The sequence below is a fragment of the Electrophorus electricus genome, chromosome 18, assembly GCF_013358815.1.
Source record: "Electrophorus electricus isolate fEleEle1 chromosome 18, fEleEle1.pri, whole genome shotgun sequence".
Taxonomy (NCBI): domain Eukaryota; kingdom Metazoa; phylum Chordata; class Actinopteri; order Gymnotiformes; family Gymnotidae; genus Electrophorus; species Electrophorus electricus.
This window is the reverse complement of record NC_049552.1, coordinates 13196659-13219158: the sequence shown is the minus strand read 5'-3', so window position 1 is coordinate 13219158 and position 22500 is coordinate 13196659. Positions and strand designations below refer to the sequence as shown.

Below are 22500 nucleotides of genomic sequence, written 5' to 3'. Positions count from 1 at the left end.
TGTGTGTACACACTTCCTCTGACCTATTACTCTGGTCTGCATTGTCTGATTCTGGGTCTAATTCGACAATTTATCAGTCCTCTAATCCACAGTCAGAGCCACACCCATCAAGCGCTCATGGCCACACCCACTGGAGCAGCTGTCGCCCACAACCTCCCACCTGCCTTTGCTGGGGGTTCTCCACTGGGGTTTAGTCATTTCGTTCCAGCCGCACCCTGGCGCGCCAGGCACAGGTCAGCGGTTGGCACCTCCTAAATCGCAGCCTGCTCCGGTGACCTACATTTTCATCATACAGTCATGCTTCAACTGTAAGGGTGGAGGCGCAGAGGAGCAACAAAATAGCTTCAGCTTCCAAGCGCCAAGTCAAGGACTCGGTTAGGTGTAGCATTTTTGCAGATATTTACCTAACATAACTTTCAAACACATGAAGATCAAAGACATTATCAGAGACCCTCTTCAATTTTTCATGCTGTAAAGCTCTTTTCATTTGAAAACTGGGATTAGTTTCTGTTTTCCTCAGTGTCTGTAAGATGAAGTGTTACATCTTATACGGAAGGATTATGAAACCTTGCGTTTCTGCAGGACCCTTGTATCTATGCTCTGTGAAGAACTCTCAAGGGACGACTCTACTTAAAATGGTGTCTATGCAGAACCTGAAAGTGGGAACCTTTATCTCAAATGTTCTGATAATTTCTTTGAGATATGCCTAGTTAACGTGTCTTCCAGGACTTTGTCGGGCAGTCTTTGTAGCGGTAGTCTTGCTTCTGTAAATAACTTCAGATGATTACAGAAACAAACAGCAGACAGACACGGCTTTTAGCTGACAGTTGTTCTCCCTCCGTTTCTCACTTACATCAAAAGTTCTTCGGGAGACCCTTTTTTTTTGTGAAGCTTGTTATGTTTCCAGTGTTGTTTGGAAACCTCAGCACACATGCCGGAGCAAATAACAGAAACCTCTCGTGACTCCTACGTCCCCGCCGCTGTTTTGATTTTTTCTAGAGATTACCATTTGCCGTGCATTATCTTTCCTGCTGAGACCAGCCTTAAAATTTAATAACCCCCACTGAATTGTGTCCGAGTTCCAATCATTTGCCCGGGGGAGGTCTTCATTTGAAATGAACACCTCTTAATGCCTTGTGTTAAATCACTTTGCAGTTCTGCAGGGTGAGGAGAGGAGTATGTAGAAAGAGAGAGAGAGAGAGAGAGAGAGAGAGAGAGAGAGAGAGAGAGAGAGAGAGCGGTTAGACATCCTCGGCTTGTCCACCTCTAGGGCTGATTGCTTATGATTATATTACACACACACCCCACCCCCGCCTCTCCGGATGGTACAGTCTAGCCCATTATTTGTCCATATATCAGCTGCCACTTCCAGATCCTCAGCCAATCCCACGCTCCACTGGCCAACTCCGGTCAGCAGTCCCTGAGCCATCGCCACCCCGTCTATCAGATCGAGTTGAGAGTCATCACTTCATCCCCTCCGGGTCTTTGTCAATAAATCTGCGTTCGCACCAAACCCGTTTGGAGCTCCCTTTTTTGGATCCGTGGTGTGAATGTTGATAACGCTCCACCAGGTTCGCGGCTGGTTCCTCACGGGTGGTTTTCCGGCTGAGTGCGGGACAGGGCACAGGCGGTGTCTCCAGCTAGATGAGGACGGAGGGCCAGCGCCAGCACAGTGGCTGAACACCGGGAAGACTCGAGGCACTGTTCTAATGCAGTGAGGCGTTGGGTGTCTGATGCAGTGAGGCGTGGTGTCTGACGCAATGAGGCGTTGGGTGTCTGATGCAGTGAGTCGTGGTGTCTGACGCAATGAGTCGTGGTGTCTGACGCAGTGAGGTGTTGGATGTCTGATGCAGTGAGTCATGGTGTCTGACGCAATGAGGCGTTGGGTGTCTGATGCAGTGAGGCGTGGTGTCTGACGCAATGAGGCGTTGGGTGTCTGATGCAGTGAGTCATGGTGTCTGACACAGTGAGGCGTTGGGTGTCTGATGCAGTGAGTTGTGGTGTCTGATGCAGTGAGGCGTTGGGTGTCTGACGCAGTGAGTCATGGTGTCTGACGCAGTGAGTCATGGTGTCTGATGCAGTGAGGCGTTGGGTGTCTGATGCAGTGAGTCGTGGTGTCCGATGCAGTCAGTCGTGGTGTCTGACGCAGTGAGTTGTGGAGTCTGACACAGTGATGCTCTGTGTCTGATGCAGTGAGGCAGGGTACTCAGTTTCACTTTGAGCAATAACAGCTCATAGAATGCAATGTCATATATCTCAAAGTGGAGCAAAAACAAAGAACTCATAAAAAAGTGACATGATTTTTCAATTTCGCTGTCTCCAAAAGAAGCTGTACGCTAACTCAGATTTTTGTAAAGGTGTTTGCACCTCGCTAACACAGATTTTTGTAAAGGAGTTTGCACCTCGCTAACTCAGACTCTTCCCATGGCAGAACTTAGTGGAAGTTTCCAAAAATTTGAATCAGGCCTGATAATCAGGGCCAGCGCTTTAGATAAGAGAGTACAGGCACACTGGACTTTTTCCGCAACACTAGCCTCTGGATTAGAAATCACTCTGTGTCTGGCACTTTGTTGTTCAAGGGGCTTCAAGGCCTTTTATCTGTCTGTTGTTGTTGTTGTTGTTGTTGTTGTCATTGTTGTTGTTTTGTTCTTTTTTATCTGAATCCTTTTCTAGAGGTATCTAAAATTCTCACTCTGTTTTATTCTGGCTCACCCCTAGACACTTCCAGATATTATCAGCTCTCCTGCAGGGCCGCCCAAGTAACAGATGATGAAACACATGCATTTAAATTTAGCCTTATCTTCAGCTTCATCAAGGCCACAATCAAACATTTTCATGCCTTAAATTTGAAAATGGTTGATTATGCAATATCGCAACAGATTTCAAGAGAAACCAATCATTCATTGCAATTTTCAGCATGATTGTCTCTGTCTGTGTGTGTGTGTGTGTGTGTGTGTGTGTGTGTGTGTGTGTGTGTGTGCGAATAACGCTGCTGTATGTAAGAGATGGCCAGCTTTACAAACCCTGTCATGCTATAAACATGTTACCTAGATGTTATTATTTTAGCACACTGGGAATTAATTGTCATATTCCCACAGGAAGACACATTAATATCTAAGGAAACAGGCACCTGTAGTCCAGGTGTTTTCCCTGCGCCGACATGACACAGTAATGCGCCAGCAAGTAGGAAGAGGGCTGCACGTTTGGATTGGATTTGTGTTGGCTCCGTTTGTTTGCTTCGAAGGTCAAACAAAGCAATTTGCTGACAAGTGACCTGATTAAAAATGGCTCGCCGCAATGCAGGTGAGCGAAAAGAGAACGCGCGCGAGCGAGGGCGAGAGAGAGAGAGAGAGAGAGAGAGAGAGAGAGAGAGAGAGAGAGAGAGAGAGAGAGAGAGAGAGAGAGCGGGGGCCGCGCGGTTTTCCATTACCGACGAGACGTGCGCGCGCCTGCGCTTCTCGGCAGCCGTGTGATGGGGGGGCTCGCGATAGTTACGTCGGCGCGTGGCGCAGGTGGAGGAGCGCGTCGGCGCGCTCGCGAAAGAAGCGGCAGCTCAGAGCGTTTCCGCTCCGTCCAGGCAGCTTTAAGCGGAGGGAAGATTAAGGTTAAGGCAACGCGACAGCCAAAGCGCTCGACTGTAAATTGTATTTCTTTTTTTAAAATTATTTTTTATCTTTGAAGTCCATAAATTTTACTGCATTATAGTCATAAATCTGCATGTTTTTCTTAGGGCTGTGTATACCTAACCACAATCATTTTGTAATTAACAACATACAGGTGTTTCTCACACGTTCTATGCATTCTGCAAGCTATTCATTGCAGAACTTAAATCCGAACCATGTTTTTTTTTTTTGTTTATTTATTTTTGCATTTAATCCCATACCTGTTCAATTATACAGTGCTAATTATTCTAACTGAATGCTTCAGATTTCCTGACGCTACTAAGATCCCCTAAAGTTCTTATATTCGTAAAACATCTAAAAGTTAAGCGCGAAAGATTTTTGTAAACACATGGGGACAGTGTTTTTCCATAGACTCCTATCAGAATAATCTTCCTTCTGTACTCGTTTCTGAGAGGCTGACGTGCGCAGCCAGAGAGATAGAGAGAGATAGACTGGAGGGGCTGAGGGAAGGGTGTGTTGTGTGTGTGTGTGTGTGTGTGTGTGTGTGTGGGGGGGAGGGTAGGTGTTCTGAAGGGTCCAGAGAGACCAGCAGAATGTCGACAGAGACGAGAGAGAGAGAAGGCGCAGAGCAGGCGAGCACTCCGTGGAGACAGGCACTGAGTGAGTGGTCTCCCCAGAGACGGGGAGCGAGGGCCCAGCTGCAGGCTCAAGCGTGGAGTTGTCTGGACATTAAGAGTCCACGCATGAGTTTTACTCTACTCGAGAAGGCGCGCGCGTTTGTGTGTGTGGGAATGCATGTGAATGTTGTACTATGCTACAATTCTTTTTTCTTTTTTTCCCTACTTAGCATTGCTCACCGAAAAATTTGTGCTCGGTTCAAACATGTTTTGTATTATTGTATTATTATTAGTATTTTCACTTTTTGTGTAATCTCCTGTTTTCCATACTGTGTCTTATTGCAGATCAGGTTTATGGAAAAAACCCACCAAGAACAGGCTGTGCTGATCAACTGGACACATTTGACCGAACAGTTATTGACAAAGCAGTTACATGGTGCAGAATGGGAGTTTCTCCTCTAAAATCAATTGTCTGAGTTAGCCAGAGTAACAACAGAGGGTGAGATCAGGCAAGCAGTCTGTTAGCTATGACTGTATAAACCACTCCAGGGGAGATGACACAGAAGGAGGTAGAGAATGAATAAGTGAGAGAAAGAGAGCGAGAGACAGAGAGAGAGAAAGGAGCGAGAGTTTTTTGCAATGATTTACAAATCAGTTTGATGTTTCTTAGACTCATAAATCTTTGCCCCCTTAATGAGTATCTCATTAGAATTGCACTTAATTATCCCTCAGATGACAAATGAATAAGTAAAGGGCTAATGAACACAAATTGAGCTGAATCGTGTCTTTTATTGATACCAAGCAAAAGTGAATCATTGAATTGCATCTTTAATTGATGCCATGCACCAATGAATCACTGAATTGCATCTTTAATTGATGCCCTGCAACAGTGAATTCCTGAGATCAGCTCCATGTCTCCTGCCTCCGAGCCTGGGCTGGAAACTGGGCGCTCTGGTCCAAAGTTGCGATGTGCTTGACTTTATCCAGTATAACTGGGTTAACTGGGTTGACTGGGTGACACACTAAATAAGATGTTAGACATGTCCTTACTGTACAGTACTGAAGAGATTTTTTTGTTCTGTCTCTTCTCATCCCAACAGATATGCGATAAAGAGTGGCACTACTATGTCATCAACGTGGAGTTTCCCACGGTGACGCTCTTCGTCGACGGTGTGACCTATGAACCTTACCTTGTGACAGACGATTGGCCCATCCACCCCTCCCAGATCGATGTGCAGCTGACCGTTGGCGCCTGTTGGCAAGGTGAGGGCAGGAAGGATGCGAAAGTGTACAGAGGTCCATCACACTGACCTAGGATGAGTTTTTGCTTTGTTAACCATGCCTTGGGCCATTTTGCCAAAGAAAGACAAAAATGATCTGAGACCAGGACAATAGTGCAGCTTCCGGAAACAGGAGAAGGAGCGCTACAAATGCATTACTGTGCGTAAAAGACCGTTGCGAACTGGCCCCACTTTCCCGAGCCCCGCTTTCAGAGAAGTGATGAAATAATTTACAGAAGTAAGAAAGGGAGAAGAGATACAGACATTTACATGAACTGAAATGAAAGGCAGGAGCAAGATGAAAGAAGCAGTCCCATGGCCCGCGGAAACAGGGGCCGGCCGACGGTTTTTTCCTTTATTTGAAAAGGTCCATGCAGAAAGTTAGCCCTGCCGCCTCCATTACTGAGAAACAACAAGCCGGCAGCGCTCCGAACTAAGACCGACGTCCCCTTCTTTGCTTTTAACGCCGCGAACCAGCGCCGTGCTGACGACTGCGCCTCCAACGTCCCGGTTTTCCGTCGGCTGTCCGGCGTGTAGATTTCCCCTCGTATGTGCCGATCGCTGCCCACCCCCCACCCCCCACCCCCACCCACCTGATTTGATTGGGAGGGAAGCCCCCAGCGTGCGGATTAAACGGCTGTGAACAGAGGAGTGCGCTTGCTATTACAAGCCAATGAATCTGGCCTAAGCCCCACTAAGCCGCGACTGATAACTCTTCAGGCTGTTAGCAGGAGCAATTGCTTTTCCTGTTCGCTCCATTCTGACTTGGCACAAGCGAGAACTTAATGGGCAAGCTGTCTCACAACGGAAGCCCCGGGCCGAGGGCCTTCAGGGTGGGCAAATTGAGATCCTTATCGCTGTCTAAGACAGGAACAGGCCCCGGCGCCTGTTGTTTCCAAGACGCACTAAAGAGGATTAGCGCAAGCATGTCAGTTAAGCTAACTTAGCGGTAAGGCACGCCTCATGCCGGGGCTGTTGCCGCTATTGCACTGGGTGCCTGCACGTCGGTTCTGGGGCAGGTTATTTCCTCAGAAAGCACTAGGCGGCATGACTGACGGGTTTTTGGGGGGGATCTAGCCACGTAGCCTTTTTTAGCATGGCGCGTCCTGCGATTCCGCCGCGGAAATGCGCGGCAACGGCTGCCCCGGTAACGCCCTCCTCTCGTGCGTAAAAAGCCGCCCAGCGCGCCGCCTCTGCTGGAACATTTAATTGATAACATCTGTCGGGGAATAATTTAAAAATCATAGGCAATTAGGCACGGCAAACAGAAAGAGGGATGTGTCTGCCGGGCATCTCCGAGTGTCAGCGCTGGCTGCCGTGGGAGCCATTACAGTTCTCAGGAGCTGGCAGCTCGTCAGGCGGACTGGACTGGAGCGGAAGAAACAAACGCACTGATATGACGGAGACAGGGAGCTTTTATCCACGCAGCCTGTAGCCAGCACTTAACGTCCAAGAGGACGTTGGGCGAAGACGCCTGCCGTTAGGCGAGCCCACGTTTCACGGACTGTTATTTTGGGATGTGTGCGTGCGCGTGTGGCAGGCGGAGAGGTGACAACGCCGCGCTTCACGCAGTACTTCCGAGGGAGTCTGTCGGGACTGACCGTTCGTCCCGGGAAGATCGAGACACAGAAGGTCATCTCGTGTCTGCAGGCGTGCAAGGAGGGGCTGGACATCAACTCACTGGAGAGCCTGGGCAAAGGCATCAAGGTGTACACCGTGCACACACACACACACACACACACACACGCACACGCACACGCACACGTGCACACACACACACACACACACACACACGCACACGCACACGCACACGCACACACACACACGCACACACACACGCAGACACACACACGCAGACACACACGCAGACACACACACACACACGCGCACACACACACACACCCGCGCGTGCACACACACACACACACACACGCACACACATACACACACGCACACACAATCACGCACACACACACACACGCAGACACACACACGCGCGCGCACACACACACACACTCACACACATGCAGACACACACACACGCGCACGCGCACACATGCAGACACACACACACACACATGCAGAGACACACACACGCAGACACACACACGCAGACACACACACACACACGCACACACACACGCACACACACACACACACCCGCGCGTGCACACACACACACACACACGCACACACATACACACACGCACACACAATCACGCACACACACACACACGCAGACACACACACACGCGCGCGCACACACACAAACACACACACACTCACACACATGCAGACACACACACACGCGCACGCGCACACATGCAGACACACACACACACACATGCAGACACACACAAACACACACACACTCACACACATGCAGACACACACACACGCGCCCGCGCACACATGCAGACACACACACACACACATGCAGACACACACACGCAGACACACACACGCGCGCGCACACACGCGCGCACACAAACACACACACACTCACACACATGCAGACACACACACACACGCGCACGCGCACACATGCAGACACACACACACACACACATGCAGACACACACACACGCAGACACACACACGCGCGCGCACACAAACACACACACACTCACACACATGCAGACACACACACACACGCGCACGCGCACACATGCAGACACACACACACACATGCAGACACACACACACGCAGACACACACACGCGCGCACACACACGCACACACGCAAACACACACACACTCACACACATGCAGACACACACACACATGCGCACGCGCACACATGCAGACACACACACACACACACACACGCAGACACACACACACGCAGACACACACGCGCAGACACACACACACACGCACGCACACGCACACGCGCAAAAGCCTTTTGACACAAATTCTAAATTCACATCACACTGATATCTTTTAACACCTCCCTCTGTCCTCTTCTCTCTCAGTTCCACTTCAACCCAGCCCAGTCTGTGCTGGTTATGGAAGGAGAGGAGCTGGAGAGTATCCACGCTGCCATGGCCAAGGTCTCCTACATCAACTCACGCCAATTCCCCACGCCGGGGCTGCGGCGTCTACGGGTGACCACCGCCGTTCAGTGAGTGCTGGAGCTAAGCGCCGGCCTTCCCGAACGCCTCATTCCCAGTTCTGGCCTCAAGTCACGGGGCACTTAACCAACTGTGCGGATCAGACCTTCCCGTTGTAATCGCTTCATTTACACCTGCAAAACAAACAAATAAAAAAAGCTTTTCCGCGCAAGACGAGGGCCGTCGGCGACGCCGCTCACCGTCGGGACACGCCTCAGCCTGCGCCCGGCTTTTCTGACGGCCTCGTTTATGCGCCGTTACTCATCTTCCGAGAACGGCATGTTGTAATCCACGTGTCCTCCAAATCAGGCGAACAGCTTGAGCACACAGAACTCTAGTCACACTTGGCAATTACTTCCCCAATCAACCAGAAAATAGAGCAGATTCGTGTGCAGGCAGTGTGTGTTTTAGGTGATGCCATTTAAATAGATGCTATTACCATGTAACTTAAGCACGATTGCTGTGGCTGGGCCCCTAAATGGAACACAAATCCCCTTTGTTTACCGGGTGTGAGCAAAAGGAATGGTATTAATTACAGTACAAAAGAAAGAAGAATAGATTTTTTTTCCCTAAGCAACGCGCTGCGCTCTCTAATCAATACCACACAGCGCGCGGATGAGGCTGGGTTGTCTAGGTTACTGATGGCATCTCGTGTCTCAGCTGCTCTGGCCACTAAAGATAGAGGGGGAAAGCGAGCGAGAGAAGCAGAAAGAAAGGGAGAGAAAGAATGAGTGAGAGAGAGCAAAAGAGCTAGTAGTGCTCACAAAAATGAGACTCAAAAGGAGACAGAGAGAGAGAGAGAGAGACAGATGGAGAGAGAGAGAGCCACGGTACAGTTCAATTTTGAGGGTATTGAAGTGTGTGCATGTGTTTGTATATATGTGTGCTTGTGTGAGTGTGTGTGTGTGTGTGTCTGTGTGTGTGTGTGTACATTCTGTATATGTGTTTTGTGCGTGTAAATATGTGTGCTGTGGTCTATGTGTATGTGTGTGTGTGTGTGTGTGTGTGTGTGTGTGTGTGTGTGTGTGTGTGTGTGTGTGTGTGTGTAGGGAGGGGGATTATGGTAAACAGGCAGCTACGCTGTATCTCTGTGTCAGTGTCTAATGGTGCAACTGCAGGATGCTGGGAACAGAGAGACCTGTTGAAAGATATAATACACACAGCTCTACACAACACACCATAACACACAGCTCTACACAACACACCATAACACACAGCTCTACACAACACACCATAACACACAGCTCTACACAACACACCATAACACACAGCTCTACACAATACACCATAACACACAGCTCTACAGAATACACCATAACACACAGCTCTACACAATACACCATAACACACAGCTCTACACAACACACCATAACACACAGCTCTACACAACACACCATAACACACAGCTCTACACAACACACCATAACACACAGCTCTACAGAATACACCATAACACACAGCTCTACAAAATACACAGCTCTACACAACACACCATAACACAGCTCTACACAACACACCATAGCACACAGCTCTATACAACACACCATAACACAGCTCTACACAACACAACATAACACACAGCTCTACACAACACACCATAACATACAGCTCTACACAACACACCATAACACACAGCTCTACACAACACACCATAACATACAGCTCTACACAATACACCATAACACACAGCTCTATACAACACACAGCTCTACACAACACAACACACCATAACATACAGCTCTACACAATACACCATAACACACAGCTCTACACAATACACAGCTCTACACAACACGCCATAACACAGCTCTACACAACACACCATAACACACAGCTCTACACAACACACCATAACACACAGCTCTACACAACACACCATAACACAGCTCTACACAACACACAGCTCTATACAACACACAGCTCTACACAACACACCATAACACACAGCTCTACACAACACACAGCTCTACACAACACACAGCTCTACACAACACACCACAACACACAGCTCTACACAACACACCACAACAAACAGTTCTACACAACACACAGCTCTACACAACACACCATAACACACAGCTCTACATAACACACAGCTCTACACAACACACCACAACACACAGCTCTACACAACACACCACATCACACAGCTCTACACAACACACAGCTCTATACAACACACAGCTCTACACAACACACCATAACACAGTTCTACAAAACACACAGCTCTACACAACAAACCATAACACACAGCTCTACACAACACACAGCTCTACACAACACAACATAACACACAGGTCTACACAACACACCATAACACACAGCTCTACACAACACACAGCTCCACACAACACACCACAACACACAGCTCTACACAACACACCACAATAAACAGTTCTACACAACACACCACAACACACAGCTCTACACAACACACCACATCACACAGCTCTACACAACACACAGCTCTATACAACACACAGCTCTACACAACACACCATAACACAGTTCTACAAAACACACAGCTCTACACAACAAACCATAACACACAGCTCTACACAACACACCACAACACACAGCTCTACACAACACAACATAACACACAGCTCTAGACAACACACCACAACAAACAGTTCTACACAACACACCACAACACACAGCTCTACACAACACAGCATAACACACAGCTCTACATAACACACAGCTCTACACAACACACCACAACACACAGCTCTACACAACACACCACATCACACAGCTCTACACAACACACAGCTCTATACAACACAGCTCTACACAACACACCATAACACAGTTCTACAAAACACACAGCTCTACACAACAAACCATAACACACAGCTCTACACAACACACCACAACACACAGCTCTACACAACACACAGCTCTACACAACACAACACATCACACAGCTCTACACAACACGCCATAACACACAGCTCTACACAACACATCATAACATACAGCTCTACACAACACACAGCTCTATACAACACACAGCTCTACACAACACACCACAACACACAGCTCTACACAACACACCACAACACACAGCTCTACACAACACACCATAACACACAGCTCTACATAACACACAGCTCTACACAACACACCACAACACACAGCTCTACACAACACACCACATCACACAGCTCTACACAACACACAGCTCTATACAACACACAGCTCTACACAACACACCATAACACAGTTCTACAAAACACACAGCTCTACACAACAAACCATAACACACAGCTCTACACAACACACCACAACACACAGCTCTACACAACACACAGCTCTACACAACACACAGCTCTACACAACACACCACAACAAACAGTTCTACACAACACACCACAACACACAGCTCTACACAACACACCACATCACACAGCTCTACATAACACACAGCTCTACACAACACACCACAACACACAGCTCTACACAACACACCACATCACACAGCTCTACACAACACACAGCTCTATACAACACAGCTCTACACAACACACCATAACACAGTTCTACAAAACACACAGCTCTACACAACAAACCATAACACACAGCTCTACACAACACACCACAACACACAGCTCTACACAACACACAGCTCTACACAACACAACACATCACACAGCTCTACACAACACGCCATAACACACAGCTCTACACAACACATCATAACATACAGCTCTACACAACACACAGCTCTATACAACACACAGCTCTACACAACACACCATAACACACAGCTCTAGACAACACACCACAACAAACAGTTCTAAACAACACACCACAACACACAGCTCTACACAACACACCATAACACACAGCTCTACATAACACACAGCTCTACACAACACACCACAACACACAGCTCTACACAACACACCACATCACACAGCTCTACACAACACACAGCTCTATACAACACACAGCTCTACACAACACACCATAACACAGTTCTACAAAACACACAGCTCTACACAACAAACCATAACACACAGCTCTACACAACACACCACAACACACAGCTCTACACAACACACAGCTCTACACAACACACCACAACACACAGCTCTACACAACACACAGCTCTATACAACACACAGCTCTACACAACACACCACAACACAGTTCTACAAAACACACAGCTCTACACAACAAACCATAACACACAGCTCTACACAACACACCACAACACACAGCTCTACACAACACACAGCTCTACACAACACAACATAACACACAGCTCTAGACAACACACCACAACAAACAGCTCTACACAACACACCACATCACACAGCTCTACACAACACACAGCTCTATACAACACACAGCTCTACACAACACACCATAACACAGTTCTACAAAACACACAGCTCTACACAACAAACCATAACACACAGCTCTACACAACACACCACAACACACAGCTCTACATAACACACAGCTCTACACAACACACCACAACACACAGCTCTACACAACACACAGCTCTACACAACACGCCATAACACACAGCTCTACACAACACACCATAACACACAGCTCTACACAACACACAGCTCTACACAACACACCACAACACACAGCTCTACACAACACACAACACACAGCTCTACACAACACACCACAACACACAGCTCTACACAACACACCACATCACACAGCTCTACGCAACACACAGCTCTATACAACACACAGCTCTACACAACACACCATAACACAGTTCTACAAAACACACAGCTCTACACAACAAACCATAACACACAGCTCTACACAACACACCACAACACACAGCTCTACACAACACAACATAACACACAGCTCTACACAACACGCCATAACACAGCTCTACACAACACACCATAACACACAGCTCTACACAACACACAGCTCTATACAACACACAGCTCTACACAACACACCACAACAAACAGTTCTACACAACACACCACAACACACAGCTCTACACAACACACCACATCACACAGCTCTACACAACACACAGCTCTATACAACACACAGCTCTACACAACACACCATAACACAGTTCTACAAAACACACAGCTCTACACAACAAACCCTAACACACAGCTCTACACAACACAACATAACACACAGCTCTACACAACACACCACAACAAACAGTTCTACACAACACACCACAACACAGCTCTACACAACACACCATAACACACAGCTCTACATAACACACAGCTCTACACAACACACAGCTCTACACAACACGCCATAACACACAGCTCTACACAACACACCATAACACAGTTCTACAAAACACACAGCTCTACACAACAAACCATAACACACAGCTCTACACAACACACCACAACACACAGCTCTACACAACACACCACAACACACAGCTCTACACAACACACAGCTCTACACAACACAACATAACACACATCTCTACACAACACGCCATAACACACAGCTCTACACAACACACCATAACACACAGATCTACACAACACACAGCTCTACACAACACACCATAACACACAGCTCTACACAAAACACCATAACACACAGCTCTACATGACACACAACTCTACACAATACACCATAACACACAAATCTACACAATACACAGCTCTACACAACACACAGCTCTACACAACACACCATAACACACAGATTTACACAACACACCATAATACACAGCTCTACACAACACACAGCTCTACACAACACACCACAACACACAGATCTACACAACACACAGCTCTACACCATACACAACACACAGCTCTACACAACACACCACAACACACAGTTCTACACATTACACCATAACACACAGTTCTACACATTACACCATAACACACAGCTCTACACATTATACCATAACACACAGCTCTACACAACACACCATAACACACAGCTCTACACAACACAACACAACACACAGCTCTACACATTATACCATAACACACAGATCTACACAACACACCACAACACACAGTTCTACACAATACACCACAAACCATAACACACAGCTCTATACAACACAACACAACACACAGCTCTACACAACACACCACAACACACAGCTCTACACATTACACCATAACACACAGCTCTACACAACACACCACAACACACAGCTCTACACAACACACCACAACACACAATTCTACACAATACTGGACAGCATATCACAGGATAAATGGTGCAATGTGACCAGTGCTGAATGTTCTTCACATGGCTGCACCAAGCCTATCCCAGTGTTCACAACAGTAACAGTGTTCACAGTAGTAACAGTGTCCATAGTCAGTCGAGGTCTGTCATGAGTCTGTCTGAGATCTTCTTTTTTTTTGTTTGATGTGCCATGTGCACTGATCATTGCCTCTTTGCAGTTCAAACATCGCCCTTTTAGCAAAGCTGTATGCCCAGTTTTGTCCTGCTTCACGTGTCCGGCCGGTGTCCTGTCGTGCTGCTGACACCCTATTAACACCTGACCGCCACTTAAGACCTACGGCAAATACCTGCCGGCTCTGCTCTGACTCACGCTGGGCTGTGTGTTTAGCCCCCAACGCCTCTTCATTTGTCCCCTGCACACAGAGCAGGAAGGACGAGGACGTTTGGGCTGACACCCAGCTAATGAAAGCTACTGGTTCCCAAATGAGACCTAACATGGCGAGAGGCTGCTGCAACGAAATGACAACGGACCGTGCTGGCGGATAAACAGAGCAGCCCGTTCCAGCTGAGACCTGCGCCCTGACCATTCGAGTTAGCCCCGCCGAGGCGGGGGAGCGCAACCCTCTCTCTCTCTCCACGGTCACAAGCGGGCCCCGAGCCTTGGCCGCGCCCGCTTAAGCGCGTTTAAGCGCGTTAAAGCGCTCGGGCGCCATGCCGCTGGCCCACAGCTGGAATGGCGGCGATTAGCCATAATTGTTTTGTTGGTTCTGCGCTATTTTGCCTACCGCTATGCCCCCCAGCCAACTTCCCCTCCCTCCCCAACACATCTAAGGCCGGTTTCCAGAGCGCTGAACGAATCCACGTTTAGGATGCCGTCTAAGGAATTATGCCTGGAGTGTCACTCTAGCAGGAAAGACCCGTTGTCTGGAAACAAACAGCTAGTTCTTAATTAGAAGGCTGAGTATGACATTGAATAAATAAGCGATAAGGCGGTTCTTCTCATCTCAATTGAAAACGAGTAATTACCAGTGGTGTGTGTGTGTGTTTGGAGTGTGTGTTCGGAGTGCGAATCCTTGGAAGCTTCTTATGCCTGTCTTGGTCCGTGTTCCAAAGCCGGAGGGAATCCTGAGAGCCCGGCATAGCTTCCCTGGCTTGTTCTGGATTCTCCCACACATGGTGCCAGAATTCCCCATGCTGTGGGCGGGACAGGACTGCCCGTCCCTGTGCCCTGCTAAGCCCGTAATGGTTTCTTTGTGTCTTTATTTAGCCGTTTCTGTAGCCTGTTCATACATCTGCGGATGTATGTCAGTAACTGTCAGTAACTGTCATCACAGTGCTGTGGGCTCGTCACCTGTGAGGTGTGGCATTGTGGGATTCGCTTTTTCCACTGAAGTTATGAGGTGATAATTAGAATATGGAGACAGAAGCACAGCTAGTCGGCCGCAAATATCCAAAGATTACACTTGGATGTGTATATGACGTTTCTGCTTTTGTTAACTATGTATGCCAATGTATTGTTAAGTATGTGTGCCAATGTGTGTGTGTGTGTGTGTTTTATCACCCATGCTCGAGTCCTCTGTGAGCGTTTTTAGCGTGTCGTTCATGCGTTTCTTCGCGTCTTTGCCGTGGTTCAGGTGTTTTGGTGAGGACACATGTATCTCGATCCCGGACACAAAGGCGGCGGTGATGGTGCTTCCTCCCAGTGAGCCACGCATCACCATCCTGGGAGCAGAGAGGGTCACGGTTCCCGCCGCTGACCTCTGCAGCCCTGCCGGGGTCGCGCTCTTCAGCGAGGTCCACATCATCAGCACCATCAGCAAGAGTGATAGCGCCTTCAGCACAGGTGTGTAGCACGCACACACACACACACACACACACACACACACACGTGAGAATTAAGGGCACAGACAGAGTTAAGTGGGGCAGAGTCCAACGCCCCTCCCCTTCTCCCAGTTCTGTTTCTACTAATAATATTCTAATAATATTGCCACACGTGTACATGTGAATTCGTTCTGTTGAGGAATAAACTACATGCATATTATGTCACTTTGTTTTGCACCATCAGTTCCTGTTAGTCAGATAACGCAAGCTTGCAAAATGAACAGTTTACTGGTTGTATTTCTCATTTCACAAGCTTGTGTTAGTTAGCAGTGCCCTCTTTTGCCAACATATCCGATGCCTTTGCTTTAGTGGTCTCACACATGGTTTTCGGAGGTTAAATGGTTATATGTGGTTAGTTTTAAATTAATTATCAGTACCTCGCGTTCTGTGTGACAGTAGTTTCTAAATATTAGTGGACAATTTCTGCATTGTGAACAGAGAAATTGAAAGAAACCGATGGTTAGCCACTCAATCGTTCGGAAAGATACTGGGTCATTATGGGTAATGTAGTGCTTGTTGTGAATTTGCATGGTGCTAATGTTTGTCAGGTAGGTCTGTTCAACAATCCATGTTAAAACATAAAGCGTTATGGCTTTTGTATTGACCTTTTGCCCCCCATGGTTATAATGGGGGCATGGAAACATTTCGTTGGGGCACATGTCAAACACACACACACACACACACATACGCACACATGCATGGATCAGTATTTGTATTGTGAGCAGAATGTGCCAGTCTGTATGTATTTATGTTTTTGTTATGTAAGGATGTGGTCCATGATTAGCCAATAAGTCACGGTGGCCCGTGTTATTACACCTTTTACGAATGCTGCCCTGTTTCAGCCAAAGTTCCTTTAAAAACCTGCACCTTGTTTTATTGAATGTCTCGCACTCTTCCTCCAGAGACGATAAATCACAAAAAGAAATTTCATACCCAATCAATAGCTGCAGGTGGACAGTGTATTTTGTGTTTGTGGCTGTGTGTGTGTGTATGTGTGTGTGTGTGTGTGTGTGTGTGTGTGTGTGTATGTACGCGCGTGCAGGCCACAGACCCGGTGTGCTGGAAGTCATGCATAACCTGGACTACTGTGACGTGCTGGTGATCGGAGAGGAGCTGAACCCCGAGCAGGAGGGTGTGGAGATCCATCACAGCTCTCTGCTGGGCAAACATCTTGACGCCACCAACTCCACCTCCGGCATGTCCGTATACGGTAGGGCTCGCACCACCAGCTCTGCCACCTCCACCTCCACCTCCTCTTATTTTTCCTGAACAAAACAAAACAGAATAGCACCACTTACATGTGTATAAGAGTCTCGGCTAATTGCTGTAAACATACACATATAACAAACCTCGCCTAAACACTAATGCTGCAGCTACTGCCAAAATGTGCATCGAAAATGGAATTTTTTGGATAGCACGACCGTTGCCTTTCGACGAGCTTGCTGTTGGCAAACGATTCCCACGCGTCTCTTTGCATGAAATCCCTGTGTGTTTGCGTCCGTGCGGGGCTGGCTGCTCTCAGCCCGCACAGACGAGTACTGGCCAGAACGGACTTCCTGCACATGATTAATGTGAGATGTGATGCTCAGACAAACATTTTTCAGTAATAAGCTGCTGTCAGCATACTATAATCTAACAGGCTACCTTCTTAACTGATTGTAATGCATTTTGCTCTAATACAGTGTTTACAGTCTATAGTGCATTTTGCTCTAAAGTACTCTAGTATAGTTCACTACTGATAAGGTGAAATTTTCAGAGGTTGACCTCACATTCCTACAGTGATAGAATGATAAAGTCCTTCTGCCAGACACTGCGATCAGTGGAAACGTGCAGACTTTTTCTAGAATATACAAGTGGAGCATGGTGTATGAAATTATCATGACGACATTGGTATCAGTAAGTTGTATATAAAAAGAATCCTTAATCTCTTTCAATAAATGGTCGTTAGCTAAGTGTTTGGTTGGGTGCTTATAATGTACGATTTCCTTTAAGTGCTGCGCTGTTGCATCATATTATCTAGTAACACTTCAAGAATGATCTAGTAACACTTCAAAAAAAGATTCGGTCTCATAGTTCAGTGATCATAAATGCATAATAAAATCCTTTCACACCAGAGCTAGCCTCATTATCACTCACAAGTGTTGGTTTTAAAAAAGTCGAGCCTCTCAGAGCCGGCAAGCGCAGACATGTCCAGTAATAGATTTGTTACCTCTCTCCACTCAAGAGCGTTTTGATCACTCCGAGAACAGGTTCAGGTCGCCATGACGTTCCGTGAAGTGGCGTAAAGGACTCATGTGGGATGTAAAGAGACAAAACCCAGTCAACAGCTCGGTCTGGTGTGGTATTATTTCAGCGAGAGACCACTCAGTCTGAGGTTATGACCTAGGTTGTTTGTACCTTGCCGTTCAAAGATGACCCGTGTGTGTGTGTGTGTGTGTGTGTGTTTGTGGTCTCAGGTGTAGACTCAATGGCACATTATGAGCAGACCATCCGGCAGGTGAGGTACCGCAATCGTCATCCGGCCGGCCTGTCGGAGAGAAAATTCCGGCTCACCTGTTCCGAACTCAACGGCCGCTACACCAGCAATGAGTTTAACCTGGAGGTCAGAGCCTGTCCTCGCAGCATAGCTGCTTTTTGCGTCAGTCTCCCCCGTCGTTCCTGTGTTTCCGAGCCCTCCCACCACCTCGTCTCTGTAGCGTCGCCGCAGCTCCGTTGGAGAACAGCGCGCGCAACGTTTGCACATTCTTGCAACATCTTTCCTTAGCAGCTTTCCGACATACCTGTGCTTCCCGTTGCCCTGTCGGGCTCACCTTGTTTTCATCATCTTCGTCCCTTTCAGGTCGGCATAGTGCACAGCTCGGAGGCTGTGGAGCACGCAAACCATGCCGCCGCCCAGGCCCAGTTCATGCGTCCTGTGCATCACCCGCTGGTGGTCCATGCCGTGGACTCTGGCCACATCTCAGGTTAGAGCCCCAGACTCGTAAACGTGCCTGTAGGTTTACCCGAACTCTGCTATAATGGGATGTTTCACGAGGAAAGTGGTTCACTATGTGGGAGTCAGATATGCAAAAAAATATGTTCGTGCTCATTAAATCTGTAATGCTAGGCAGCACTGCACACTGTGATACCCCCCCCCCACACACACACACACACACACACTCACACACACATGGCAAGCTCTTGCAACAATTTATTGTTGATGTTGAATAGCTGCAAGGATTAGACTAAGCCTTCTAACACACACACACACACACACACACACACACAAACACACACACCAGGGACACCAGTGATCTCCCCCAAGGGCACATAGGACACAGATGACTGCAGCGAGGAGAATCCTACTCTCAGAGAGAGAGAGAGAGAGAGAGAGAGAACTGGCAGAATGAGTAATGCTTAGCAGGGAGCGAGTGAGGAACAGCAGGTGGGGCTCTGAGCCCACGCCCTCAGCTGCTGGCTGTAAGCTCCCCGCCTCCTCTCTCTGCTTGAAACGCCTCCATATGTTTGATATGTACGGGAGCCACTGGGAGCCAAAACACCTCCCCCGGTGCAAAAATCTTGCACTGGCACCCTGTCCCGGGCCGTGATGGATGCCGCCTTCCCAGGCATCCCAGCGCCTTCCCCGGCATCTTGTTTGCTAAGTAGGTCACCGCGGCGTGACACGGGCTGTCACGCAGAAAACCCGCGGCAGGCTCGAGAGAGTCCCGTTTGTAACGAATGTCGGTGGTTGTGAGTGATGCCGTCCTGTAACCTCCCGAAGTGGAGCGGGTGTGATGAAGGGGCCTGTCCGTGGCGTCCGAGCGACGACAACACCTCCTACTGACTAATGGTGCGCGGGAAAAGGTTGCGACTTAAAGGATGCCTTAAAACCTCGTAAAAATATGTTCCACCATGATCTTTCTCATTGTAAATGTAACATTTTACTTAATCAACACCGCTGTTACACAGCAACAACTGTTAATTACAGTGTAACAGGGCACTGATATTCACTTGTATGTATTCATATTGTTAACTTTATGTACATAGATATTATATATTATTATGTTATAATGTAATTAATGGGATAGTTATATTGTAGTGGGTAACTAAGAAAGTTATAGCCTTCCATTACTTCCCAATATTACGGCAGATAATAGGAAAATGGAAAAATACTCCCTTTTTGTGTGTGTGCGTACGTGCGTGCGTGGCCATAGGCACGCCCCCAGCAGCCACGGCAGTGATCGTTCTGTGTATCGCTGCCCTGGTGGCCATTGTGGTGTTGGGCATCTACCGCATTCACACCACCCACCAGGAAGGCTTGCGAGAGGACGAAGATGGGGGGAAGGAGCCAGAAATGGACTGGGACGACTCCACCCTCACCATCACTGTCAACCCAATGGAGGCAAGCCACGCTCCTGCTTTACTGACACGGGCTTCCGCAAACAGCGTCCTCTTGGCAGATAGTTGGAGCAATGAGTGATCTCACCTACACATGTCAAAGGAGGCATCAGTTTACAGCCTGACTGCCTCATTACAAACACCTCCCTCACACGCCTCTGATTTAGGTACAAGCTATTAGAGATGGACCATTTGTGAATGGTAACAAGAGTTACCTAATGTCTTTAATATCTTTCACGGTCAAACATGACGGCAATGTCTTTAAAGGTTCACCTATGAGGTGTCCAGACAAGATCGCTGTTTCTAATAAAGCCGTTAGTGTCATTAGTTTAAGAGTCGATGGCTGTGTTCTACTGGATCCCACTGTAATCCACTGGATCCCACTGTAATCCACTGGATCCCACTGTAATCTACTGGATCCCACTGTAATCCACTGGATCTACTGGATCCACAGCTCTGTGAGCCGCTGTCTGTGCCAGGGCCCGACTTTGATTTTCAATACCAACCTGCTGCGAAGGGTTTGCAGACGGTTTGTAAATGGTTCCTAGATGGTTTCTAGGCTTTTGAAAGCCACATGTATGCTGTTCTTGCGCCGTAGTCGATTCTACATAAGTGTGTAAAACAGACTGCGGGTCATGTAATACTGTTATAATAATCCAGGTATTATCATAGTGGCATTAGAACTGTAATGAGCTTTTCAGTTTTTTTCACTATTGGAGGTCTCAGCACTTTTTTTGTTTTTATTGGTGCAGAATATTGTTGGCACACAGAGTGCAGGCGAGACCAGGGACGAGGAGCCTGAGGAGGAAGACGAAGATGATGATGATGAGGATGAAGAACTGGCTGCAAATCTGTCCAGCGCAGAGTCAGAGGACAGTGAGGAAGAGGAGCAGAGGGAAGTGAAGAAGGGCAATCTGAAGGGCAGAGTGGAGTGGGATCCCTCTACACTACCCTATTAGCATCCCATTCCACTCTGTCACACACACACACACACACACACACACACACTCACACACATACACACACACACCCACACACACACACACACACACACACCCACACACACACACACTCACACACACACACACACTCACACACACACACATACACCCACACACACACACACACACACACACACACACACACACACACCCACACCCACACACACACACACACACACCCACACGCACGCGTGCGCACACACACACACACACACACACACACACACACACACACATACACACACACACACACACACACACAAAACATAAACTCACAGAATCCAGAAATTGTTGCCTGAAAATCTAAGTTCCTTATTTATTATTGAACTAGCCGCTCCAATCATGACATTTTTGGTGATGCTCACACATGGAGTCCTGTAATGCAATGTTTCCCTCTGCTGGTCAATAATGGAATTGCA

At 47.8% G+C, this 22500-nt stretch overlaps 1 protein-coding gene across 1 annotated transcript in view; it reads left to right on the top strand.

Moving 5' to 3' along the window:
* Positions 1-22123, top strand: part of clstn2 (calsyntenin 2) — a 151112-nt gene extending 128989 nt beyond the window's left edge. Inside the window, exons 9-17 of the mRNA XM_035536004.1 lie at positions 5341-5503; positions 7061-7227; positions 8496-8644; positions 16457-16665; positions 17746-17913; positions 19160-19305; positions 19543-19666; positions 20897-21084; positions 21833-22123. Coding sequence (XP_035391897.1) covers positions 5341-5503; positions 7061-7227; positions 8496-8644; positions 16457-16665; positions 17746-17913; positions 19160-19305; positions 19543-19666; positions 20897-21084; positions 21833-22039 — 1521 coding nt within the window. The 3' untranslated portion in view covers positions 22040-22123. The remainder of the gene's footprint in view (positions 1-5340; positions 5504-7060; positions 7228-8495; positions 8645-16456; positions 16666-17745; positions 17914-19159; positions 19306-19542; positions 19667-20896; positions 21085-21832) is intronic.
* Positions 22124-22500: the final 377 nt, after the last annotated feature.